This window comes from Lemur catta, chromosome 1 (genome assembly GCF_020740605.2).
Source record: "Lemur catta isolate mLemCat1 chromosome 1, mLemCat1.pri, whole genome shotgun sequence".
Classification (NCBI taxonomy): Eukaryota; Metazoa; Chordata; class Mammalia; order Primates; family Lemuridae; genus Lemur; species Lemur catta.
The window spans coordinates 261,815,584-261,842,965 of NC_059128.1; the positions used below are offsets into that span (position 1 = coordinate 261,815,584).

At 38.4% G+C, this 27,382-nt stretch overlaps 2 protein-coding genes across 3 annotated transcripts in view; one reads left to right on the plus strand and one right to left on the minus strand.

Moving 5' to 3' along the window:
* CXADR (CXADR Ig-like cell adhesion molecule) overlaps window positions 1–1,378 on the plus strand; it is a 64,882-nt gene extending 63,504 nt beyond the window's left edge. The window contains exon 8 of the mRNA XM_045540477.1: window positions 589–1,378. Within this exon, the coding sequence (XP_045396433.1) occupies window positions 589–630 (42 nt within the window). The 3' untranslated portion in view covers window positions 631–1,378. The remainder of the gene's footprint in view (window positions 1–588) is intronic.
* On the minus strand, window positions 1,118–20,583 carry BTG3 (BTG anti-proliferation factor 3). 2 transcript variants are annotated; one of them, XM_045540478.1, is made up of 5 exons: window positions 20,327–20,583; window positions 16,836–17,016; window positions 12,823–12,960; window positions 7,733–7,940; window positions 1,118–1,802 (listed from the first exon to the last, which is right to left on the minus strand). In XM_045540478.1, the coding sequence occupies exons 2-5, from the start codon at window positions 17,006–17,008 to the stop codon at window positions 1,563–1,565; spliced, it is 759 nt and encodes a 252-aa protein (XP_045396434.1). In that variant the 5' UTR covers window positions 17,009–17,016; window positions 20,327–20,583; the 3' UTR covers window positions 1,118–1,562. The 2 variants fall into 2 exon arrangements, with proteins under 2 accessions (XP_045396434.1, XP_045396435.1); XM_045540479.1 differs by having other exon boundaries at window positions 20,321–20,492.
* Window positions 20,584–27,382: the final 6,799 nt, after the last annotated feature.

Below are 27,382 nucleotides of genomic sequence, written 5' to 3' on the forward strand. Positions count from 1 at the left end.
ACTCTCTAGAACCCATAAGGAAACAGTACAATCACTTTGAAAGTTAAATTTCTTTTAACTTAAATAAAACTAATCTCCCCTGAGTTACCAATTGCCCCTAGGAAAATATGCTCTATTTGGAATAGGCATTCACTATAGATTTCAGGCAAAAAAGTGAGTATTATGATTTCGAAGTATGTTAAAGGTTGTATATGGCTTAACAAAGAGTACAATAACGATTAAAACTAGAAAAGTCTCTAAGTTTAAAAAATGAGTTTTCTGATGAAGTTGCAAACATTTTAAATACCACTGTAAAAATTGACTTCACACTTTCATACCACTGAGCTATACCTTTATGATTTGTGTACTTTTCTGTATTCTATACTTAATAGAATTAAAAAAAAAAAAAACAGGAACTTTTGGAATAGCCAAAGCCATCCAATTATTTACTAGCAAGTTATGACTTTTCTTATATATCAGATAATTTAAGACTGGAAATGTAAAGATGCGGGTGATGAAAAAAGTACTACTGATCTTAGTTTTTAAAAATTTACCTCTGGGAAAAAATTCCAAACTCTTATAGAGGTATCTCTTTTTTTCTTTTTGTAGTTCAAGTACACTTACAAGACTGATGAGATTACAGTGGTATAAGTATGAAGGACTACTGAAGAATCTGAAGTACTGTACTATTTGGCTTTATTTTAGACCTCCAGTAAAGACTTAAATGTTTTTCGAAAAAAGAACAAGGTACAAAGATTGGAGCGGCTGTAAGAACATTTTTCTGCTTCATGCAATGGCATTAGGCATTAAGTCAGAAGTCGTATCAAAATTAGTACTGGCCAAATTCCAGGTTTAAAAAATCCTATGGATAGTGACTTTGATAATTAAAAGATGTTTTATTATATTTATATTTTCAATTAGCTACCACTAGGAAATTTTTAACTTTTGACATGCATATTTTGATATGTGGTCTTTGGGGAAAGTATGGTTAATAAAAAGTTGAAGTTGATTTTTTAAAGGAAATACTGAAATTCTCACATTTTGTTTAATATTCTTGCTAAATATTTAGTTAAATATATTGATATGAAATATCCTTTGCTCTTTCTCCTTTTTATGCACAGAACAGAAACACACGTTGTCATGCCTCAAACTACTTTTTATTTGCAACTACATGATTTCACGCAATTTTTCTAAACAACAATGACATAAAATAGATTTCCTTGTATATAAATAACTTACATATGCTCCATAAAGTAAATGCTCAAAGGTGCTAGAACAGATCGTCCACTCCTACAGTGTTCTCGTATGCAACAGAGTTGATGCACAATATATAAATACTCAAGTCCAATATTAAAAACTCAGGCACTTGACTAACTTTAATAAAGTTTTCCAAACTATATCAATATATCTAAAGTGCATATATATATTTTTAAGAAAGATTATTTTCAATAACTTCTATAAAAATAAGTTTGATGGTTTGGTCCATCTAACTTCACTACTATTAGTATGAACTTTTAACTTTTAATGTGTGATAAGGTTTTTTCTACCTTTCTCTCAACATGACACCAACAAAATCAAAGAAGCTAGTGAGGTGGTAACATGTGAGGATTAATCCAGTGATTCCGGTCACAATGCATTCCAGGAGGAGGTACCCATGTCACCGGAATTGGACGATATGGTTTATTCTTCCTTCCCTGATTTGGATAACCAAATGGAACAGGAGGAGGGTAGTGATTCTGATGGCCATTCCCTCGGTACATTCCTGGCTTTTTTCTGGGCAAAGGGTGCCACACTGGAAGAGGTGGGAATATCAGTTCTGAAATCTATAGAGAAGAAAAAACATTAAGTTAATTTAAAGGAAAAATTAGTCACACATTAAGTAAAGACCAGGTAACCTTCCAGATTAAAGACAGACAGAATCACTCATCCACAACCCTGAGAGTAGGTCTAAGTGACATTCCTACAGTCAAGACTATGTGAAAAACCTCATGTATTTGTAATAGATGATCAACATTTTCTGAATGCATGAAGAAATGAATAAACTCAAACAGCATTCTAAAACAACTTCAACCAGAAAAAAATCAAAACACAAAATGAATGGAAGTTTATAAGGACATATCACGTTTTAGACAGTTTCCACAGCTAACTAAAAAAGGAGTCACTTGAGAGCTTTTAAACACAAAACTGTTCATGGCCTAGCAATGGTCTATTGAACAATAATAAAATCTTAGGACTAGAGGCCAGGTATTCTGACAACACTTTCCAGCTGATTTTGACATAGCCAGTTTAGTGTTTGAGAACAACAATCTTAGATTATCCCGTAAGTCAGGTGGGCACACCAAGTTCACATTATTCAAAATGTTCTTGTTAGCAGTTCTGGACCTCTGCTCAGAATGCTATAACCTTTGAGTTTCAGATTTCTCTGATTTCTGATTTGCCCTTCTAAATATAGTTTTGTAAAAGTTATTTATATTCTGTATAGCACTGCATTCATAAGATAGAAAATTCAAAAAGGGGCCAGGCATGGTGGTTAATGCCTGTAATCTGAACACTTTGGGAGGCAGGAGGACTGCTGGAGTTTAGGAGTTCGAGGCTTCAGTGAGCTATGATTGGACCACTGCACTCTAGTCTGGGCAACAGAGACTCTGTCTCTCAAAAAAAAAAAAAACAAACCAGAAAACAAAACAAAATTCACAAGGTACAAAAGAGTATACAGTGAAAAGTCCCTCTTCTTTATCTGAGTACTCTACCCAATTACTCTTCTCAGGGGCAACTGATATTAAGCAATTTTTTGTGTATACCTTTAGAGATATATTCTATGCATATACTTGTGTGCACATGTAGACAAACATTTAAAAAAATACCATTCTGTACCTTGCTTTTTACACTTGATAATAATATTTTTTTGAGGCATTCATATCAATATATAAAGACCTTTCTAATTGCTTTACAGCTATATAATACTGCAATGACTATGTATGTCATCACTAAATTAACTGGTCTTCTGTTGGGGGTACATTTGGGCTGCTTTCAATCTTTTACTATTAAAAAACAATGTGGCCAGGAGTAGTGGCTTATGCTAGTAATCCTAGCATTTTGGAAGGCCAAGGTGGGAGACCAGGCTAAGCAACATAGTGAGACCTCATCTCTACAAAAAATAGAAAAATTAGCCAGGCATAGTAGTGCGTGCCTATAGTCCCAGCTACTTGGGGGGCCGAGCCAGGAGGACTGCTTGAGCCCAGGTTGCAGTGAGCTATGATGATGCCACTGCACTCTAACCTGGGAAACAAAGCAAGACCCTGTTTCAAAAAAAAAAAAAAAAAAGATGTACAACAAACGATGCTACAATGAATAGCAGCATAGTAAATTCTGATACAAGGCTTTGTAGACATCTATTGACATTTCTCTTGGTAAATACTTAGAAGTGGAATTGCAGAGTAATAAGGTAGGTGCATATTTAACTTTTAAGTGCCAGTTTTCCAAAGCTGTTGTACCATTTTACACTCCTACCAGTTGTTTATGAATTTAGCTGCTTCACAACCTTGCCAACATTTGTTGTTGTCAGACTTTTAAATTTAGTGGTTCTGGAAGTAGTATTTCATGTAGTTTTAATTTGTATTTCTCTGATGACAAATGAGGTTGAACACCTTTTCATTTGTTTACTGGCCATTTATATAACTTCTTTTGCACAGTGTTTATTCACAGCTTTTGCCCATTATTTTTAATTGGATCATTTGTCTTTTATTATCAATTTATAGGAATGATTTTAAAAGTATACTCTGGAAACAAATCCCTTATAGATATATGTAGTAAGAATATTTTTGTCCCAGGATGGTTTGCCCATTCATTTTCTTAATGGTTTCTTTGAGCAGAAATATTTTTAATTTTGAAGTCCAGTTCAAAATTGGACTTCAATATTTTTAATTTTTGAAGTCCAATTTATCAATTTTTTTCTTTTTAGTGCTTTTTGTGACTCCTGGAAGAAATCTTTGCCTATCTCAAGATAATAAAGATTATATCTCCCTATTTTCTACAAAAAGTGTCAGAAATATACCTTTTATGTTTAGGTCTATGATCCATGTCAAATCAATTTTTTTGTGTATGGTGTCAAGTAACAGGTTCATTTCCCACCCCCGACAGATCATCTAATTGTTTTGGCACCAGTTCTTGAAGACTTTCCCCACTGAACTGCTTTGGCACTTTTGTTAAACAAAACAAAACAAAACAAACAAACAAACAAAAAAAACAGCTATTGCAACTTAATGAGAGCTTATCTCTACAAACAATTTTTTAAAAATTTAATAGCTAGGCATGCTGGTATGTGCCTGTAGTCCCAGCTACTGGGGAGGCTGAGGTAGGAGGATAGCTTGAGCCCAGGAGTTTGAGGCTACAGTAAGCTAGAATTGTACCGCTGCACTCCTCCAGCCTGGACAACAGAGTGAGACCCAGTCTTTTGAAAAAAGAGAGAGAGAGAGAGAGAACATAGTCTTTTCTTTCTTTCTGCTATCAGGTTAAAATAAAACCTCACTGCACATATACATATGTGGGTCTATTTCTGGACTCTCCACTGATATTTGTGTATCTTTTTTGTTTTTAAGAGACAGACAGCCTTTAGTCTAGGCTGGAGTGCAGTGGAACAATCATAGCTCATTGCAGCCTCAAACTCCTGGACTCATGTGATCCTCCTGGCTCAGCCTCCCCAGTAGCTGAGACTTAAAGGCACACACCACCAAGCCCAACTCATTTTTTTTTTTTGGAGGGGTAGAGATAGGATATTGCTATTGCCCAGGCCGGTCTCAAACTGGCCTCAACGATCCTCCCGCCTAGGCCTTCCAAATTGTTAGGGTTATAGGTGTAAGCCACCATGCCCAGCCATATTTATGTATCTTTAAACCATTACCACACTATCTCAATGAATATCTAATAGCTTTATATTACTGTGAGTTCTCTAACTTGTTCAAACTCCTGGGCTCTAGCTATCCTCCCACCTCAGCCTTCTAAGAAGCTAGGACCACACATGCATACCACCATGCCCAGCTAATTTTTTTTTATTTTTTGTAGAGAAGGGATCTTACTACATTGCCCAGGATGGTCTCAAACTCCTGGCCTCAAGTGATCCACCTACTTAGGCCTCCCAAAGTGTTAGGATTATAGACCACTGGCCATCCTCCTTTTTAAAAATTTTGAATCAATTTGTCACTTTCTAGAAAAAGTCTTTCAAGATTAATAGAGTTGGATCTACCAATCAATTTGGGGAAAACTGCCATAATCTTCACTTCTTAATTCGTGGAACACTGTCTCTGAGGGTACCTTTCAGAAGACACTAAAGAACAAAGATCACAAACTAGAAATTTTCTGTCCTTATTTGATAACCCTTTTTAAAGCTCTTGACAATGCCAGATTGAAGAGTAAAAAGTGGATAGAAAGAAAAGATTAAAGTTTGCCATTTGCACTAACTTTCCACACAAGGGCTTGTAAAAGCAATGCTTCTCTATTATGAAATGTTTTGTTAATGAGTATAGTGCCAAGGAGAAATGTTTTTCTTCAAAAGCACATAAGAGACACCTCAATTTGCATGCCTTTCTGTTATCCTAAATAGTCTTTCAACATGGGGGAAAATAAAATGCAATTTAACGTTAAAAGGAAACCTAAAAATTACAGGTTAATTTACTTGTAAAAAATAAGCAGCAATCAATTTAATTTGAGACTTACATTCTTGTGTGGTTAAGTAACAACAAATAAAATTCTGAGGAAAAATTGCCATACATTTGAATAAATTCCAGGAAATTCATTAAAGGTAATTTGTAGTATATTAATAATACATCACACAGAAAAAAATGTGGCAAATATTTATAGCAAAGATTTTTTAAATGATTCTAAAATACAAATATTTTCTACTTATATGTATATATCAAAGACCATTTAATATACTTTACAAAATTCTTGATTAAACATTCCTCAACAGAAAAGGTATTTTAAAGTCAAAACAATTTAAAAAGATCTTTTGAACTGAGCGTTATTCTATACATGTACTTATTTCTAATTTTTAAAGGCACCTTTTTTATTAATTTGCCTTAATTAGATATAATGAAACATTAGGTTTGTGGTAGAAGTGGATAAATGAAAATTTAAACCTAATGTGGCCGGGCGCGGTGGCTCACGTCTGTAATCCTAACACTCTGGGAGGCCGAGGCGGGTGGATCGCTCCAGGTCAGGAGTTTGAGACCAGCCAGAGCGACACCCCGTCTCTACTAAAAATAGAAATAAAAATTATCTGGACAACTAAAAATATATATAGAAAAAATTAGCCGGGCATGGTGGCGCATGCCTGTAGTCCCAGCTACTCGGCAGGCTGAGGCAGTAGGATCCCTTAAGCCCAGGAGTTTGAGGTTGCTGTGAGCTAGCCTGACGCCACGGCACTCACTCTAGCCCGGGCAAGAAAGTGAGACTCTGTCTCAAAAAAAACAAAAAAAAACAAAAACAAAGCCTAATGAGTAAGAAGCAGTTACTGAACTATACAGGGAATCTCTCTGGAAGGATACAACATCCCCTCACCCCAAACCTGATGATGAATGCCTCTGTGGAAGAGCATAGGATTGGTGGTTGGGGAAAGGAGGACTTCTCACTATTATACTCTCTCATATTGTTTGAAGTGTTATAAAGCAGGTACATGTTGCATGTTATATATATATATCCCTAAAATGATAATCTTCAGAACTAATCTTTCCTTCAAGTCTAAGAATAATTTAACTAAAAAGAAAAAAAAGAGGAGAAATCAAAAATTGTTACATTGAAATAATACTGATTGATTGAAAGAGTCTCACTCTGCTGCCCTGGGTACAGTGCAGTGGTGTCATCATAGCTCACTGCAACATCAAACACCTAACTTCAACTGATCCTCCTGCCTCAGTCTCCCAGGTAGCTGGGACTACACGTGCGCACCACCAACCTGGCTAATTTTTTCTATTTTTGGTAGAAACGGGGTCTTGCTCTTGCTCAGCCTGATCTCGAACTCCTGACCTCAAGTAATCCTCCCGCCTCAGCCTCCCAGAGCGCTAGGATTACAGGTGTGAGCCACTGTGCCCAACCTATATGCTGAATTTAAAAGCTTAGTTTCTGATACTCAAAACACTATCAATACTCTGCTTCTTACCAAATGTTCTTTGGGGTGTGTGTGTGTGTGTCCATATATATATATATATATATATATATATATATATAAATAACAAATAAGTGAATGAATCTGTAAATACACACCCATTAGACTTTTGACTGTATTCAACTGTTAAAGAAAAAGGGACACATTGTTGTGGCTTGAGTAAAAAATTAACCAAAATATAATTTAGTGAAGCTTTTCTTTAATCACGGAAAGGGAGAGCAGAAGAAAGTTAAGGCCAAAGATATGAAATGGAAATGTTAAAGACTACAAAAAATGAATTGCAATTTTTGAATAAAATAAGCAATTTTAAAATATCAGGAATATTTTATCATCATGACTTTTCTATTTTTTGACACATTTTTTGAAATATATTTATCCTAGTTACTGTGTGCTGAAGCAGATTTTTGATATTAATAAAATGACTCAGGAGGCTTATTTACATCTCAGAGAAGCTGCTTTCCCTTAATGTGGGAAGGGCAAGAACTGTAATCCAGAGTCTCAAATCAGCAACCTTGGACAACATGAGCAGGGTTACCTAGAACACCCTGGCAAGCTCTGCTCATGCCCTTCAACATGGATCCATTTCATGGTTACCTGGTACACAGGGCTTGGTGTTGCAGTCACCGAATTGGGTTTCACTTCTACTTCCTTACTTGTTTCTTCATCTGAGGAAGAGGATCCTGAATGATAATCAGAGGTAACCTTATCAAGGGCCCTGGTAACTTTCTTAGAGATCTCATCCTTATTCTCATCCTCATTTTCAAAGCTGGCAACAATGAATGCATTGTTTTTCTCTCCATACCTAAGAATAAAATTAAAAAATTATAATCCTTGAAGTTATATCAACAAAGCAAAAAATGTCCATAAAAACAATTAAACAGGTCTGGACACGCTATGGGTCCAAGGCAAAGAAGGAACCATCCCAGAACTAACCACACACATGTAGTACTTCAAAGCCAGCTCCATCCTAGCAAGCAAGCCACAATTTTTAACTTTTGGTCTATTTAGGTACACATAAAAGTGACCCCATATTTTTCCCCAACTTTCTTTTTTTTCTACTAAGTCCTAAAAAAAATTGTTGAAAACATCAAAAAGAAATCATTGTTTTCATTACATTTTGTATACACCAATAAAATTGGTTGTACAATAAAATTTTCTAATGTATTTTTATTGTCTTTTCTTATATATACACATATATATCGAACTCCTGGCCTCAAGCAATCCTCCTATCTCAGCCTCCCAAAGTGCTGGAATTACAGGTGTGAGCCTGTACTTTTTTAAATTTTCTAATGTATTTTTAAATATAATGTATATCCTCGTAATTCAAGTTACAGACCAACTAGAAATCTCCTATGACATTGACTTTTACCCTGATTCAATAAAAAAGGGGCCTGTATTTCTTATATTCGCATTGACAAAAATGAGAACAAAGGCAATTAATGAGTTAAAGAAAAAAATTATTGTTGAAGAATATAAGGAGATTTTGCTTAAATCATATTGCTTTTCTCATAGACACTCCTCAAATAACTGTTCTTCCTACACCATAATTTTTTAAAGTAAAGTGAACAAGGCTTTTTATTCTTTCAAAACATTTTTGAAGGCTTGAGTTAAAAAAAAAATTGTCAAAATACATAACCTAGACTGCTGGTTACTAAAAAAATGAACAAACAAAAAAAAAACAAAAAAAGGAAAATAAATTCTGTAATGAGGGAAAATAGCATAATGAATGGTAAAAGTAAAACCAAGAGTTTTTATTCAGAGGACAAAGGAGAAACTCACAAATCTATTTAAACAGATTGCACAATGTAAACACTATTAAGCAATTCTAAGAAGCGTTAGGACAAAGGATATTAATTGTTAAGCAGTTATTATACAATATGTAATTAAAGTTAGAAACAAAACGATTCTAAGCTTGAAAAAAAGACAAAAATAAATAATTTCAAGTAGAAATAATGTCAAGCTTTTGATTCAATAGAAAAATAGCGTTAACTGGTGTCAACTCATTTTATTTCAAGATAACTTATCTCAAATTATTTTTGAATCAGGATAATAAGGTAAAAGGTAACTTCTATAAAGCCTTTGAAAATTTATGTGGAAATCAAATAGCTTCATAGATGAGTTCCATTTCTTCATATAGCTGTCCTGTCTTCCATTCCCATAGGTTGAATGAAGCCACAAATAATAGCTTAATATGGTACATAACTCCTTTTTCTATTCTTTTTCAGTTTACCTCATAGAAAGAGTTGCTATAGGATGGTAGAAACAGCATTAGGCTAATTTCTCATTCTTGCTCTGGCATTAACTATCTTTGCCAGTAAGTAGCTCTATAAGCAGAGGCAAATCACTTAATTTCCACAGGCCTTAGTTTTCTACCTACTAGATGAGGAAGCTACAGCTGGCTAGATACTGGTTAATCTTCAGTTGGTGATTGTGCATAGTATAAAATGCCTAACCGTTGGGTGAGTTTCTTATAACATAGAATTTGTGTGCTGTAATTTCAAGTTTACTTAGTATAAGATTTCAGCAATGGAAATTTACCTCTCTGCCCTCTTCATGGTTTGAAGATTCAACAAATTTCAATATAATAAAGGTTAATTCATATGTTAATACCAGTAATATTGACAACGGGCTTAAGCCAATCTTCAGTTTTGCCTATTAATGAAGTCAAAATTCGAGCAAAACAGAAAGGCAGGAAATTTGAGGAAAATCCCTGCCTTTGTACAAACAGAAACCTAAATCAAGGGCTGCCATCTGATGACTGAAGGATTAGCTTTATTAATACCAATTAGGTTCTGTACCTTTTCCTTTGTAGTATTTTGGTATGAGGGCTCTCTCCATGGTTAAAAGAAGCTGCTTGACTGTATTATTGTAACATTAGAACACATACTTAATGTCTTAGGAGAATTAGTAATAGCTGGACAACTTTTAAACTCTCCATTTTTCAATGATGTACTGCTAAAACATCAAGGCTAATTTTATTATTTTGAAACAAATCAATATTTAATGCTCTTTATCAGAAAAAAAGGATTGCAGAAATTACAAAAAGAAGTTGTAAAATGTGTTGAGAAGATAATGCAGTTGCCAGCTATTCTCAGACCTTCTCATCATACAAAAGATCTGTTATCTATTCTGTATCCTCTCAAATATTTCACTAAGTGGTAAACCTTTCTAACTATATGGCACTCTGCACTCTTCCAACATTTTTTTCTAACACAGTACCTGAGGACAATGAAGAATGTTCTCTCTGACAGCATTTTAATTTTTTTTTATAACCTCAGTCTTTGGTGTACCAATGAGTTATTGTTTTTAAAGATTCTCAGATATTTGTTCAACTGTGTAACTGCTAGATCAGCTTTGTTTTAATTTTCAGAATATTTATCTTTCCAGTTTGGGACCAAAAGAACTTCTCAATATCTCAAGCTACTACTCTATTAACCACTTCTACTCAGTCACCTCTGCTCAATTGCTAATATCTTTTTGGGGTTTTATTACCTCTGAATGAACACCCTGCATTCTGAAGGTGATTTCTATTAACTGTGGGGAAAAAATCACATCATACACATTTCTGGCAAAATTTTAACCACATATAAAATTATAAGAAGACTACTAAGTACAGAGATTTTTAAAAATTAGTAAGATGAGGCCGGGCGTGGTGGCTCACGCCTGTAACCCTAGCCCTCTGGGAGGCCGAGGTGGGTGGATCGCTCCAGGTCAGGAGTTCGAGACCAGCCTGAGCGAGACCCCGTCTCTACTAAAAATAGAAATAAATTATCTGGACAACTAAAAATATATATAGAAAAAATTAGCCAGGCATGGTGGCTCATGCCTGTAGTCCCAGCTACTCGGGAGGCTGAGGCAGTAGGATCGCTTAAGCCCAGGAGTTTGAGGTTGCTGTGAGCTAGGCTGACGCCACGGCACTCACTCTAGCCCAGGCAACAAAGTAAGACTCTGTCTCAAAAAAAAAAAAAAAAAATTAGTAAGATGAAACCACAGTAGTTTTTAATTATCAGGCATCATTAAGTAATGAAGTGTCTACTTAAATAGACTGTCCACATAATTAAAGTTTTTATCTTCAGGTGCTGAGACTTATTACATATGTCCAAAATGTTTATGTAATTACCCAACTTCTTAAACATCCCTGGACATAAAAACCATTCCCTGTTGATTTAGGATCACAATACTAAATATTGACTATGTGATAATATAATTGTGCTGACTCTTAGCTTTTTCACTATTGCCTCTATGTCAGACCATATGTCATTTTTGTAGCTTTAAGACTACTGTGAACACTCTCTTTCAAATGCTGCTTCTCATTTTTTATGGGTTGAGAAACTATACAACTAACCTAAAGAACTGTGTTAAATATAGAGCCATCCAGGATCTAAGTGCAGGTCAAATAAAAAAGCAAGCAATTCAACAAAGTAACATTGTGACAGCTATTACTTACAAACTGAGGTCTTCTGTGGAGGTTCAGTGGCTGAAGTCTCCAAAGCCTGACACTATCTTGAGGTTAGTCCTTAATTAGTCCCAGAATCTAAAAATGTTTGACTTTCTCAGACATAAACTTAAGATGGATTGCTCTTCTTTTTCTACCTGAGAAAGAGGCGTTGGAGAGTCTTCACCTCCATAAACCTCTACCACCTACGCCTGGTTTCCCAAACCAATAAACATATATCAACCACTGGCAAATCAGGTAGTAATTTCCAGGGATGGTCCTGATAAAATTACGGAAGAACAAAGGTGTATTTTTAGCACTTTATGTCTTTACATCCACCTTCACTGTTGGAGATCAGGTCAAAGTGTGTGACCACCTTTGGAGCATATAGTTAGGGTTGCATCAAAGAGCAGCTCTACTATAATCAATAGAGAGGCTAGGTGATCAGGTGAATTGTACCACAAAACCAAAGAGAAATACCTTAAAAGTATAGCCATAGGAAAATTCTTGCAGGGGTTCTATGTCTCTGTTCATTCTGTTCCTCCTCTGTGGAATGTCCTTCCCACCTTGTCACCTGGTCAACCATGACTCATCCTTCCCATCCCAGTTCAAGTATCACCCATTCAGCAGAGCCTTTCCTGACTCCCCAGCAGATGCAATAACTTGTTACTTTGTGCCACCTATCACTGCATTTTGTATATACACTTCTATTACAGCACAAATTAGACTATGTTGTAATTTGCTTATCCTTTCTTCTCTCTTAAAAAAATGACTGTACCTATCAGTCACTTAAAAATCAAAAAGGGGGAGGGAGAGTAGAGACAAACAGAAACAGAGGCCAATCAAAAGTTATTATCCAGTATTATTTGGGATTAGCTTCTTCCTTAATTTAAAGAAGAAAAAGATAACAATTGACCTAGAAGAACGAAGGTGTCTAAGTCCTACTTCTTGGCCTACAATAAACTTCTTGGCAAAGCTCTCCAAAAACCATGCCCAGTTTCTAAGTTTCTTCATGGCAAAGCAGGAATGTAACCAGTCCTTCACCATCACCTCCAGAAGAGTACTTTGTAAAATTTATTTATATCTGAGAAAGCTAAACCAAAGAGTACTTCATAAAATTTATTTATATCTGAGAAAGCTAAACCACCAATTCCTGGTCATAAAGCTACAGGCAGACTACACATGAGAGAATTTCAAAAAATCAGTTCCAGCACAGGAATCAGTTTAGCTACCAGACTCAAGAACTCACCGACAGCACACCTCACATGGGTCCACCCAGAGAGTAAGCTCCTTTGGCAAGCCCAGGTCACTATACAAGATGCAGCTATTCTCACAGGCTTTCAGGACATCAGGATCAACTCTTTGAAACTTATTGACACGAATGCATCTACAACAAAGTGGAGTTACATTAATGAATTTAAAATAATCTAAATCATAAATATTGTTATGTCTATTAGTATTTGCCAAGGTGAATAAAGGTACAGTAATGATAATAATAATAATAATAATAATAATAATAATAATAAATACCCTGGTGGAGAAACCAAGAGCATACCTATCCCAACAGGTTAGAAAGGTAAAAGTTTTTGCAGGCTAAGTTCCTATACAACAAAATCTGTAACAAAAGACCTCACCTAAGGTTTCAAATGATACTTGGAAATTCTTATGACAAGTTTTGATCTGTCGTTAACTTGCTTTTACATCCCAGATAATAAAGTGTTAAGAGGGTACCCTTTGCCTATAAACATAGAATCAGTCCAAGACACAGAACCATTTATATCACATACTTATGATTAAAATACCTAACATGTTATTGGCTTATTTCATTTAACTTTTGTTACTCAAGAATTTTTTTTAATGGTTGTCAAAATTAAGTGACAAAAAATTCTAAACCTATAGAACCTCTGCTGCATTTTTTTTAACCTAAGAAATACTACATCTACCTAATGGAATGTTCAAAGATGGCCACTAGAGTGAATGTAAAAATATGCATTCTGTTAAGTTAAATGTTAATAAGCATTTTGATTAAGTAGGGAAATGTTAGCTATGATAGAAAGTATTTACTGCCTATAACCAATAATTAGTTAAGAAAACCTGAGTTTTGGTTCTAGTCCTAATAATTACTAGGTGAGCTTAGCTAAGTCATTTCACTTCTTCATCAGACATGAAGCTATAAAATATAGAAACACAAATTAATTGATAAATAGGAACAATACCATAAAATACAATGATATCCAAAGTAATGTATGATTTGAAGTTTTTTAAAAAAGTAAAATTATTTTATTAGTTGGCTTCAATTTTCATTTAAAAAATGAAAAAGTTCTCATTAGGTAACAGCTAATAACAAATATTTCTAAATAATAACAGTAACTCTTTCTGGAAGTTTACTATGCAATAGACAGTTTCCTAAATACTTTGCATGTATTAACTCTTTTAATTCTCACAGTTATGCTGTGAGTTAAAGTTTGAGTAACTTGCCCAAGATCACTTAGCTAGTAAGTGATAGACCCAGGGTTAAAATCCAGGCCACCAGACTCCAAGGTGCATGTTATTTAACAATACCAATTTCTGTCTATATGTACCTAATTTAGCATCACCATTAACAATATACCAAAGTCAGAGTGAAAAAATTGTTTTATAGTATGTCAAATGCTGTTTGGTCCCTTTAAAAACATGGTCCCATGCTACAGACTCTCATGTTGTGTAGGGTCATTCAAAAGCCCCCAAGTGGCCTGGGATCAAAAGCAGTTAAGGATAAGGAGATATATCTTAGATGTATGTGTTTTTCCTCTATACAAAAAGATGATGTAGGCTCTAAGCTTAAAGATTATATGTAAATATAGATGCTTACACAGAGACTTTGCTTCAACAAAATTTGCATATCTTACATATTTCAATGCTGTTTTTCACTCTACATACTGTGACTACTTATCCATTAACTACTCTTCAAAAACAAAATTTTAAAAGTTGAATAAAAATAGTCGATCATTTACTTAATGTTGATAGTTTAGTTCTTTCCAATTTTTTGCAATTACAAAGTGTAAGAAACATCCATATTCATATTTTTTTTTTTTGGAGACAGAGTCTTGCTCTATCCTCTGGGCTAGAGTGCATTGGTGTCAGCCTAGCTCACAGCAACCTCAAACTCCTGGGCTCAAGCAATCCTCCTGCCTCAGCCTCCCCAGTAACTTGGACTACAGGTGTCCACCACCATGCCCAGCTAATTTTTTCTATTTTTTTTTAGTCACTCAGCTAATTTTTTTTCCTATTATTTTTAGTAAAGATGGAGTCTTGCTCTTGTTCAAAGTGGTCTTGAGATCCTCAGCACAAGGTGATCCTCCCACCTCAGCCTCCCAGAGTGCTAGGATTACAGGCATGGGCCGCTGTGCTTGGCCCATATTCATACATATTTATCTGCATTTCTGATTATGCTTTCAGAATAGATTCTTAGAAGCCTTACTATTCAAAAGGTATGAATATTTTCACAGATCTTGATAATATTGCCAAATTACTTTGCTCTACAAGCACCTTATTTGTATATACTGTAGAGAAACAATTTAATTTATAAACATTTTGGAAGAAAATTAACACTCCACCTACTCTATGGATTGAAGAGTGTCTACTAACTCTAGTTAATCTCATATTCTATTCATTTTTATAATAGTTACAACCCACTATTAACTTTAGAGTTTTCTACTTAAAAGACAGCTTCAAAATGACTCAATAATACTTCTGATCACATGCCAATTTAATCTTGTTTGACTTTTTTTCCTCAAGTTTTTAGAATAGAAATGAAATTGAACATTGCCTGACCTTTAAGTATTTACTTGACAGTGCTTCCTTTTTCAATATTAATATAGTAGCTTGCACTTCCAAAAGCCTTCATCCAATGTCAATTAGATCAGTATAAAAAGCCTCAACACCTCTAACTCACAAAAGTTGTTCACTCTATCAGAAATGAAGATGTACAGAAAAAAAGAAAATCAAGTAAGAAGACAAAAATGACCTGAGCCTCCTTTAACTTGCACATTTTTACTTTAATTCATCATATTTTTCAATTTACTAGGAAATCTCTTTGACTAAAAACAAAAAGCAAAATACACTAATTTCCTTGTCAATAGAATATAAGCTCATCTGACTTTTAGCAAATGAGAAATAAACAAATTGTATGTTCACCTCCTTTCTAGATTTCTTGAATAGTCTTGCACATCCAAGAGCTCAGTGACTGAAATGAAGTCCTTTTTACATCAAAGCACAGAAGTGTTGATTTGTGTATGAAACTTTGGAGTCAGCAATACGCACAAATAAAAGAGAATTTTTCTACAGTTGTCGCTATAGCCACAACTGTTCCACTTTTATTTTTTTGTGGCCACATCCACAAATGGGACAAGGTTTGACAGCCGAGTTTAGCAGGAGAACAATCTCAACCCCGGTTCCTGAGCAGTCACATAAGTATTAGGAAGTGAGCATGCCAGGACATGTTTTATAGGAGCTTGCTCTTCTTTACATTCAGCTGTAAATGCACCTTATAAACCATAGTACAAAAGACAGCTATAAGTGAGAATTCTCTTCCTTCTTAATGCCAAGGCAATAGTGGCCCTGTGGTGTGCAGAAAGCCCATGAGAACTTGGGGTCTGTTGGACCTGAGTTCAAATCCCAGAGCCAATATTTACCAGTGAATCATAGGTGAGTTACCTTCATCTACAAAACAGTTACACTGGCTTGTATTTATACTATGCATAAAGAATTATGCATAGTATAAATGAGATTATTCCTGTCAGTGTCAAGAACATTTCAGGTGTCTAATAATCTTAGTTCCCTTTCTCCATAAAACCTTTTCTTCAAAAAACATTTGTCATGTAGTCTACTTTTAGATACAAGAAGACTCATTTCCCTCAACTCTTACCATGCCCATTAAATGGATGATTAGGGGTCCTCTAGACTTGTGAAAACCCCAAGTACCTGTGATATGCAGAGAAAAACACTCAGTCAGGAGCCAGACTACCACCACAAGAGAGTAACTCCTATGACCCTATAGCATTGGCCTCCTGAATCTAGGCTCTGAGACTCCACCAACAGATACCTGCACTTTAAAAATGAGTAAGGAGAAAATACCTAGACACCCCACAGTTCTGTATTTTGCAGATAAAACTGTGATAAGCATGGTCTGGATACCCTTCAGTCCTCTGGCCTTGCACCCATTTCAGGAGTTGATCAGCCTCTTCACTTTGTCCAATCCAACTGTCCAATCTAATCCTTTACCTGTAGGCCTGTCCTTTTGATGGTTTTTCCGGATACCAGTGATTTTTATATTTTTCTTGAAGTATCAGAGTCAATTTCTCAGCAAACCTCTCAACTGCCTCTTTTTTCAACTTATCATGTTTTCGAACCAGCCTTGTGAAAAAGAATACAACAGCAGCAATTTCGTTCTTCATCTTTTTCCCTGCAAAGATAAAACAGGATTTCTCAAAAAAGAAAATATAAAAACTACAAGATAAAGCTCTACAAAATATCCTTCCTTCATAGTTTCCTTTCCTCCTTCCAATTTTATCATGTATTCCATTGGCTCATCTCTGGAGTAGGGAACAATCACTAATTTATGTTTATGCTATAGAGACCTTATTATAAAATACCACGTAAGAACCTTATAACTTAGCTTTGTGAAGATGTTTAGTAAAGAGAGCACACCAAATTGCTCCTGTTGGCTAAAATAAAATCAAAGACACCACTCAAACAAAAACACTATAACAAATAACACTATATAATTTATACAAAACCTGTCAATATTTAGCTATAATAAGCTAAAATGAAATGAATTCTGTGAAATGATTTGAACTTTAAAACACACAAAAAGTTCACTTTAAAATCTAGTACTATAGAGCCATTTTGGAAAAGTTTGCCAATTCCTAAAAGGTTAAACACAGAGTTACCATACGGCCCAGCAATTCTACTTCTATACCGAAGAGAAATGAAAACATATGTCCATGCCAAAACCCTGTACACAAATGTCCTTGGCAACATTACTCAGAATTGCCAAAAAAATTTTAAAATATCCTATATGTTCACCAACTGATGAATGGACAAATAGTGTGGTATATTAACATATACAAATAACTGCATATTGTATGATTCCACTGACATGAAATGTCCAGAATAGGCAAAACTATATAGATAGAAAGTAGATCAGACGCATAGGGCCAAAGGGATTCAGGGGAAAGGAAGAATAATACTAATAAGTACAAGGTTACTTTATGGGGTGATGAAAATATTCTAAAATTGACTATGGTGATGGTTGTACAATTCCATGAATAGACTAAAATCATTGAACTGCACATTTTAAATGGGTAACTGCATGATATAAAAATTACATCTCAAAGCTGTTATACAGTAAAACAAATTCTGTAGGTATTCTTTCAGGAACTGGGATATATTTACCTAAAAGTTAAGACAAACAAAAAATAGTGGCTCTATCAGAAGAGAGTGAAAATTCAGGGTCATCCACAGAAAATCAAACTAAAAGAATCAGAGATTGAGCTGCATTTTGGACTGACTCAAAGAAGGACTTTTTGGAATGGTAGATCTGATTTATCATTGATTAATCCATAAAGGCAAAAACCTTGTCATGGGATTGTTTTGACATATATTCTGTCTTTACTCAGTGAGCTCATTCATTTGGCTGCTGTAAATAACTTGGAGTTATTCAGATGCTGCATTTAGTAAGCAACATAACCTTTTTTGGAGCCAATTACATATTAAAGACATACAGCCTCTGCTATGTTTGGTACAAAAACCAACGAACCTAGCAATAGTTTGTGTTCCTACACATTCAAAAAATATAGCTGATTTTGTTAGCTTTCTTTTTCTTTCCTCAAACTGCACTTAAGTCTTCCTTCACAATGTGATTTCTTTACTCCATGTGCAAATTCAAACAAGGAACCTCACTGTGAAATAAAATTCTGTATAGTTATTTGAGAGGTGTGCTGGCAGCCACAGCCACCCTGATTCTGGATGGGAAGTCACCCAAACCTTCCTCCTGGAACCCTAAAATGCCAAATTCACTTTCTACAGCCAGCTACCAGGCACTGGGCACGGGTCCACACACAAAAGTGTGCAAGCACACAAAACCCCAGCCTACCACAACTGCTGTGCAGCATCCTCTTGAAAAATGTGAGCCATTTCCACTTTGTAAAGCCATATTTATACTCCACCACGGTACGATGGAAAGGAAAACCCAAGGCAATTTAATCCATGGTTTGAGAAGAAAGTTGCTGATGGAACTGCGCTAGCCTCCACCCCACCAACGAAAGCAAGGAACCACACTGAAGAAATTTACTGAATCCTTAACTAGATCATTCTCCTCATTACATTTGTCCACCACGGGCTATAGGTGAGAATGCTGGGTTCTATTTTTGTTTGCTCCGTTTCATATCAAAGAAGTAAAAAGGAAGAAAGAAAGGAAAGAACCACTTAGTGGTTGCTTTTGGTTGTAATACAAGATGACTCATATGGACTTTATTTTTTTTTCTGTTTCAAAGAATGATGACTGGAATAGCTGAAAAATCAGCCCACCCCCACCAGTATCCTAAGAGTACCAAAAGGCATAAGAGAGAGTTACAACGTCAGGGAGGGAACAATCAGAAGTAAGCAGGGCCAAGACCTCAGGCGCCTTGAGTAAGGAGCCGCAGTCCCTCCACCCGCACTCACAGCAAAGCTCCCATTTTAAACATCGCACAGTGACGTCATCCCGGGAGGTCGTCGCCGCCGCGGCGGCCCCTCAAGTTCGACTTTGTTCCACGGGCTCCTCCGCTCAAGGCTGCGTGGAGAAAGCCCCAAAGGAAACCAACCCCGGCCTTCCAGGAGTTGAAAACTTTGCACTTCTCCCTTTCTTGTAACGAAAAGCTAATCGCAACCGTTTCTAGAAACAATTTTTTCTGCCGACAGACGTTCCCAAGGCTGAGGGCGCGGCAGGACCGGCCCGAGGGGGCGAGGAGCCCCTGCCCGGCCTCGGCGGCGTCACAGGGCGGGCTTCCGCGGACCGCGAGGGAGGCAAGGGTTTTCCGACAGGGCCGGGGCTCTGACTCTCCGAAGCCTCGGCAACCTGCCGCTAAGCGCCCCCGCCGGGGTTCGCGGAGAGCGAGGTGAGGACGCATCAGACACCTCCACCCACGCTTGAAAGAATGGCCTGCCGGCCGCGTCCAACTTCTGCAAGCCGGTTTTCCCCCAAGTTCAGGGGAAAGGGCCCTCAAGTCCAACTCCTTGGCCGGCCTCCGCCGACAACCTCCTCGACAGGGGGCGCCTACCCCGCCTCGCCCCTGGGTCGCCCCGAGGCCCCGGGTTCGAGGACCGGAATTCCCCGAGGCGCGACCCTCCGGATAACAAGCAGCGCCCCGGGATCCCAAACCCACTGAGGCGAACGGGGTCGGCAGAGGATGGGAGGGCGCGGGGCCGTCGCCCACCCTGAGGCGGAAGGGGACGCGCTGTGGAAACGTGGCAGGAGCCTCGAGGCGGCGTCTCCTCCCTCCGGAGCCAGCCGAGGGTCCCGAGGAAACGCTCGCCCGCGGCCCCCAGCCCTTCCCCGGCGCCGAGCGGGAGCCCACGCACCCAGTTCGAGCCCACACCCCTTCCCTTCCCTCCGCACCCCGCCCGCCCGCGAGCCTTCGACGTGGCCACGGGGGCGCCCGGACCACCCTCCCCCACGATGCCCTCAGCCCCGCCATGTCTGCCTCCCGCCGGCCGGGTCTCCTCACCGCCGCCGCCGCCGCCGCCGCCGCTCTGGGGCCGCAGATTCAGCGGTGCCGACCGTGCCCCGGCCGGGAACCGAGGGCGCCGCCTCAGCGGGCCCGCGCTCAGCCACAGGGAGCGCAGCAAGCCTCGTCCGGCGCGTGCGGCTCCCGCGTCGTCGGGCGGCCGAGCGCGCGCCGAGAGGACTAGCTGGCGGGAGGGCGGGCGGGCGCGCGCGCACGAGCGAGCGCGATCCCGAAGCGGCGCGCGGGGGGCTCGCGGCCCGGAAGAGGGGAGGGGCGATGACCCGGGAAAAGGTTGGCGCCGCGCGGGCCCGGCTCGCGCGCCTCAGGGGGAGGAGCCTGGGGGCGGGGCTCTGCCGCGAGCCCGACCCCCAGCCCCGGGCCGCCTCGCGCGGGCGGCGACGCCTCCTCGGCCCTGCCACGCGCTGGGTACGGACGCCGGACCCCGACGGCGAGGCCCGCTGCGCCGCGGGCTTTCCTCACCGGGAAGGAGCCGCGCTGAGGGCCGAACAGACCCCCTGCCGGCCGCCCTATCTGCCTCACCACCCTTCGGGGGTCGCGCGGGCCACATCTCTTTGGCTGCCTCGGCCTTTGCTTCCACCCCGGGTCTCTCCATTGCGCTCTTCCGCGTGACGCTCTCCGGCCGGGAGAGCAAGTTCTGGACCCAGCCCTCCCGGGGGACCCGACGGGAAGGAGGACTTGGCATTTATGGACCGATCCTCATCCTTCTTGCTCTATTTTAGGCAGTTTGTTTAAAACTCCCATTTGGACCTTTCTCTGGCCGGCCGGTAAGCTCCCTCACGGCAGGGGCTGCCCCCTGTGGGCCATAGTGTCCCGGCTTGGCACCGTTTCCGGTGTCTTGCACAAAAGAGAGGCCTTAAGAATTTCAGCCAAATGAATGAAGCCTTGAGGGTCCAAGCTTTCTATTTCTGAGACACTTGTACTCAAGGACTTCCCAGATGCAAAGCTTAATCTTCGAGCAAATACAAATATGGAAAAGGAACATTAACTTTATGAAGAAAAGAAGGAACATCTTTCCAAGCTTTTATATTGAATTGGCACCATGGTGTTAGTTTTGCAAAAGCACTTTAATACATCAGACAGGCCAGAAGAATACAAGACATTCCTACTGTTTCTTAAAAGAGGGCTAAAACATGTTGTAAATTACTAAAGAACTGAATGTTCAGATTTTACAGTATATTGACCAGATTCCTTACTGCCTACTAGGTCTGGGATAATGTTTTCAGCCCAGTTTTATGAATATTTTAAAATTTTAATACTGATATTCATGGATTATAGCCTATTGACAATTCAAAATAATTTTCTAGCAGTAGTAAAAATACAACCCCAAAACCAGTACAATGAACTTTATTTGTAAAAAAAAAAAAAAAAAAAAAGTATTATACTGTTTTAGGACAGTATACATTTAAAGAGGGTGCCAGTATTTACACCTTGGACTATTCTAGGAGGTGTGAGGGTGTTTTCATTTGAAAATCATAACAATCTGATGTGATTTTACTGATAACTCTGCAGTTTCATAAAATAGATAGGTAGCCACAAACATTACTCAAAATTTGTCCAGAACTATGGTTTGGGCTTAGTATTTTGTGTAATATTTACAAATCTATGACCCACATGGTTGAGTCTTTGAGCAGTACCACATTCAAAAAACATAGGCAATAACCTGAAACCTAATTTCAAAATAACTTCAAAAAAATTGTCATAGCTGAACATGTGAAGCAGATACATAACAATATATCTTAAATACTTTCTTCTCTCTCTCATCCCTTTCTCTTGCATACAGTAGCTGCTTTTGTGCCTCTTTCAAAACTTGCCCTGGCTATGTGCTTCAGATCCTTTGCCTCAGCTCTCTTTCCTCCTGAGTCAGAATCAAAAAATCCCAAAAGAATTGGTCTAGCAAGGCAGGATCCTCCTTTTTAGAAGATTGGAAAAAGAGAGCTGCTATGAACTAAATGTTTGTGTCCCTCCCAACCCCTCTCCCCACCCCCAGATGCACATGTTGAAGACTAAATCCCCAATGTCATGGTATTTGGAGGTTGGATCTTCAGGAGGTAGTTAGGTCATGAAGGTGGAACCTTCAGGAATGGGATTAGTGCCCTTACTGGAAGAGAAACAGAGGGATGATCACTCTTTTTGCTCTCTGCTAAGTGAGGATACAAGAAGAAGACAGACAACCAACCTGGAAGCATACCTTCACCAGACACCAAATCTGCTGGCACCTTGATCTTGAACTTCCTGCCTCCAGAACTGTAAGAAATGAATTTCTGTTGTTTAAGCCACACAGTTCATAGTATTCTGTTACAGCAGCCCAGACTAAAACAGGAGCAGAGCTGATATAAATACAGTAGTCCACACTTAGCAATGGGAGGATACATTCCAAGACTCCCTCCCAGTGGATGCCTGAAACTGTGGATAGTACTGAACCCTACATATGCTGTTTTATTTTTGATACATACATACCTATGATAAAGTTTAATTTATAAATTAGGCACAGTAAGATATTAACAACAATATTTAATAATAAGATAGAACTATTATAACAATTTATTGTAATAAATGTTATATGAATGTAGTTTCTCTTTTTCTCCCTAAAAATATCTCATAGTACTGTACCACAGGTAACTGAAGCCATGAAAAGTGAAACCGAGGATTAGGGGGAGTGGGAACTAAGAAAACATTAATATGTATTTCCATTCCACAGCTAACTTTAAATATTCACTACTGTTGTGTGTTAATGAGCATAGTTTGCTTTAAGTATAAGTAGTTTCTTTTGAAAATGAGCCACCCTGATAGGGCTGAGGCTTTATAATCACAGACATCCTGTGGTTGTATCCCAAAGTCACAGAGAACTCACACTCAATCAACAAAATCTGTAAATAGCTTTCCACATCAGGACTTATTTTCATTAAGTAACAGTGTAACTCTTTAAAAGTCCTTTGGGCTCAGAGTAGTTCAGCACTAAAACCAAAACAGTCTCAGGTACACTGTTCTTAGTTCACGTGTCAAGTTTGAATCTGAATACAAAACTATCACTTTTATAGTGGACATAGAAGATTGTGTTATGTTGTGTAACATAAGGGAAAAGTGTATGTAGCCTTTGGGGCTATTGGAGGTCCAGCAAGTAGGATCTAAGACTTTTTAATTCTAAAAATAATACATTTCTTCAAAAATTTTTAGGACTTAGCCATTTGCCTTAATTAAAATAAACTAAATCTACTTTTCGTGCTTCAACTTCTTAACTATTCATGAACCAGCAGTGGTTAAAAAAATAAGCATAAAGAAAATTTGTAGACTGGGCATGATGGCTCACGCCTGTAATCCTAGCACTCTGAGAGGCCGAGGCGGGTGGATCGTTTGAGCTCAGGAGTTCAAGACCAACCTGAGCAAGAGCAAGACCCCATCTCTACTAAAAATAGAAAGAAATTATCTGGACAACCAAAAATATATAGAAAAATTAGCCAGGCATGGTGGTGCATGTCTGTAGTCCCAGCTACTTGGGAGGCTGAGGCAGAAGGATTGCTTGAGCCCAGGAGTTTGAGTTTGCTGTGAGGTAGTCCGATGCCATGGCACTCTAGCCTGGGCAACAGAGTGAAACTCTGCCTTGGGAAAAAGAAAAGAAAAGAAAAGAAAATTTGTAATCTTCATTATTTTCTCCATTACATCATGCAATAAAACTGACTTCCAAAAGTCACAATACAAACTCTTGATAAATGAGGCAATGGAAACTGGGCACACTAACCTCCTATTCTGAGTGGCATTAACTGTGCAACCCTCTTCCCTGCCTCAACCAGGTCCCAAACATGGTCCATCTTTTTCAGGAGAAAATATTTTGATCAAGATTTTCAGGTTCTTGGTTGGTAATTGGTTAGTATTTGTGTGAACTAGGTTAGGATGATATATAGGCTATAATAATTAAGTGGGCCAGATACTCTGGGTTCAAGTAGCGCTTGATATTGGAAACTCTGGTGTAAAATTTCCTTGCTTGGCAGGAGAGGTGCCATTGTTGTTGGGTTCCTTTGACAATACTCTCCTGTTCTCCATACTAGTAGAGAAACTGACTTTTATTAGAGAGTAGCACATAAGCTCCTACCCTTATTTAGTGCAGCAAGATTAAGAATACAGGTATCTAGGCATACGTCAGAGATATTGTTGGTTAGGTTCCAGACCACTGCAATAAAGTGAACATTGCATTAAAGCGAGTCACACAAATTTTTGGTTTCCCAGTGCATATAGAAATTGGTTTCTCAGTGTATATATACATATAGTATATGTAGTCTAATAAGTGTGCAATAGCATTATGTCTACAAAAGCAATGTACGTACCTTAATGTAAAGATACTTCATTGCCAAAAAATGCTAGCAATCCACTGAGCCTTCTGCAAGTCCTTATCTCTGTGCTGGTGGAGGGTCTTTCCTCAATGTTGATGACTGTTGACTGATCAGGGTGGTAGTTGCTGAAGGTTGGGGTGTCTGTGGCAATTTCTTGAAATAAAGCAACAATTAAGTTTGCCACATCTATTGACTCTTCCTTTCACGAAAGATTCTCTGTAGCATGCAATGCTGTTTGATAACATTTTATTCCAGCAGAAGTTCTTTCAAAATTAGAGTCAATCCTCTCAAACCCTGCCCCTGCTTTATCAACTAAGTTTAGGGAATAGTCTAAATCATTTGTTGTTATTTCAACAATGTTCACAGCATCTTCACCAGGAGTAGATTTCATCTCAAGAAACCACTTTCTTTGCTTATCCATAAGAAGCAACTCCTCATCCCTTCAAATTTTATCATGAGATTGTAGCTATTCAGTCACATCTTCAGGCTCCACTTCTAATTCTAGTTATCTTGCTATTTCCACCACATTTGCAGTTACTTCCTCCACTGAAGTCTTGAACCGCTCAAAGTCATCTGTAAGGGTTGTAATCAACTTCTTCCAAACTCCCTGTTAATGTTGATATTTTGACTTCCTCCTATGAATCATGAATGTTCTTAATGACATCTAGAATACTGAATCCTTTCCAGAAGGTTTTCAATTTGCTTTGCCCACATCCATCAGAGGAATCACTGTCTATGGCAGCTTTACCCTTACAAAATATATTTCTTAAGGAATAAGATTTGAAAGTTGTAATTACTCCTTGATCCATGGGCTGCAGAATGGATGTGTTAGTAGGCATGAAAACAACATTAATCTCCCTCAGAGCTCTTGGGTGACTAGGTGCATTGTCAATGAGCAGTAGTATTTTGAAGGGAATCTTTTTTGCTGAGCAATTGGTTTCAACAGTGGGCTTACAATATTCAGTAAACTCAGCTGTAAACAGATATGCTGTGATCCAGGCTTTGTTGTTCCATTTATAGACCACAGGCAGAGTAGATTTAACATAATTCTTAAGGGGCCTAGGATTTTTATGGTAAGTGAGCATCGGCTTCAACTTAAAGTCACCAGCTGTATTAGTCTCTAATGAGAGAGTCATCCTGTCCTTTGAAGATTTGAAGCCAGGCATTGACTTTTCCTCTCTAGCTATGAAGGCCTAAATGGGCTTTCATTATAAGGCTGTTTCATTGCCATTGAAAATCTATTGTTTGGTGCAGTTACCTTCATCAGTGATCTTAGGTAGATCTAGATAACTTGCTGTAGCTTCTATATCAGCATTTGCTTCACCTTGTACTTTTATGTCATAGAGATGGCTTCTTTTCTTAAACCTCATGAATCAACCTCTGTTAGCTTCAAACTTTTCTTCTGCAGCTTCATCACCTCTCTCAGCTGTGATAGAATTGAAGAGAGTTAGAGCTATACTCTGGATTAGACTTTGGCTTAAGAGAATATGGTGGCTGGTTTGATCTTCTATCCAGACACTAAAACTTTGATAAATGAGGCAATGGAAACTGGGCACACTAACCTCCATATCAGCAATAAAACTGTTTTGACATCTTATCAATGGAGTGGCATTTTTAATATCCTTCAAGAACTTTTCCTTTGTATTCACAACTTGGCTAATTGTTTGGTACAAAAGGCCGAGCTTTTGGCCTGTCTCAGCTTTTGATACGCCTTCCTCACTAAGCTTAATCATTTCTAGCTCTTGATTTAAAGTGAGAGATGTGCAACTCTTCCTTTCACTTGAACACTTAAGAGGCCATCGTAGCATTATTAAGTGGCCTAATTTCAATATTGTTGTGAGAAGCCTAAGGAGAGGAACAGAGATGGTGAAACTGATGATCTGTGGAGCAGTCAGAACACATATAACATTTAGCTATTTAGCTATTAAGTTCACTTTTTTTTTTGTTTTGTTTTTTGAGACAGAGCACGGCTATGTTGCCCAGGCTGGTCTCAAACTCCTGGGCTCAAGCAATCCTCCCACCTCAGCCTGCCAAATAGCTGGGATTACAGGTACATGCCAATGTTCCCAGCTCATATACGGGTACAGTTCATGGCAATCCAAAAGAATTACACTAGTAACATCAAAGATCACTGATCACAGATCAACATAAGAGATATAATAATAACAGAAACATTTGAAATACTGTGAGAATTACCAAAATGCGACACAGAGATAAAAAGTGAGCACATGCTGTTGGAAATATGGTGCTGAAAGACTTGCTCAATGCAGGATTGTCAAAACCTTCAATTTGTAAAAAAAAAAAAAAAAAGTGCAGTATCTGCAAAGTGCAGTAATATGAAGTGCAATAAAACAAGATATGCCTGTATTCAATTAGTAAAAGGTTCAGAAATACTATAAAAGAAAGAACTGCTTGAAATACAACTGTATCAATCAGGGTCCTCTGGAGTCAGAAACCATAGGATGGGGTGGGGGAGAGAGACAGAGGGAGAAAATTTATTTTAAGCAATTGGCTGATGCAATTGTGTGAGCTGGCAAGTCCGAAAACTATAGGACAGGCTGGCAGGCTGAGAACTTGGGCAAGAGTTGAAGTTGTAATCTTGAACTACGTAGTAAGATTTCTATGTTATGGTCTTGAGGCAGAATTGCTTCTCCAGGAAACCTCAGTTTTTGCTCTTAAGGTGTTCAACTGATTGAAGCCTACCCACATTATTCAG

What these genes read in the sequence shown, in the direction of transcription:
- BTG3 (XM_045540478.1), bottom strand. Translation starts at nt 17,008, where the DNA reads ATGAAGAACGAAATTGCTGCTGTTGTATTCTTTTTCACAAGGCTGGTT. An exon ending in TCAAAAGGACAGGCCTACAG is followed by an intron (nt 12,961 to 16,835) that starts GTAAAGGATTAG and finishes ACTTTGTTGTAG; the next exon opens with ATGCATTCGTGTCAATAAGT. An exon ending in CCATGTGAGGTGTGCTGTCG is followed by an intron (nt 7,941 to 12,822) that starts GTGAGTTCTTGA and finishes TTTTATTCTTAG; the next exon opens with GTATGGAGAGAAAAACAATG.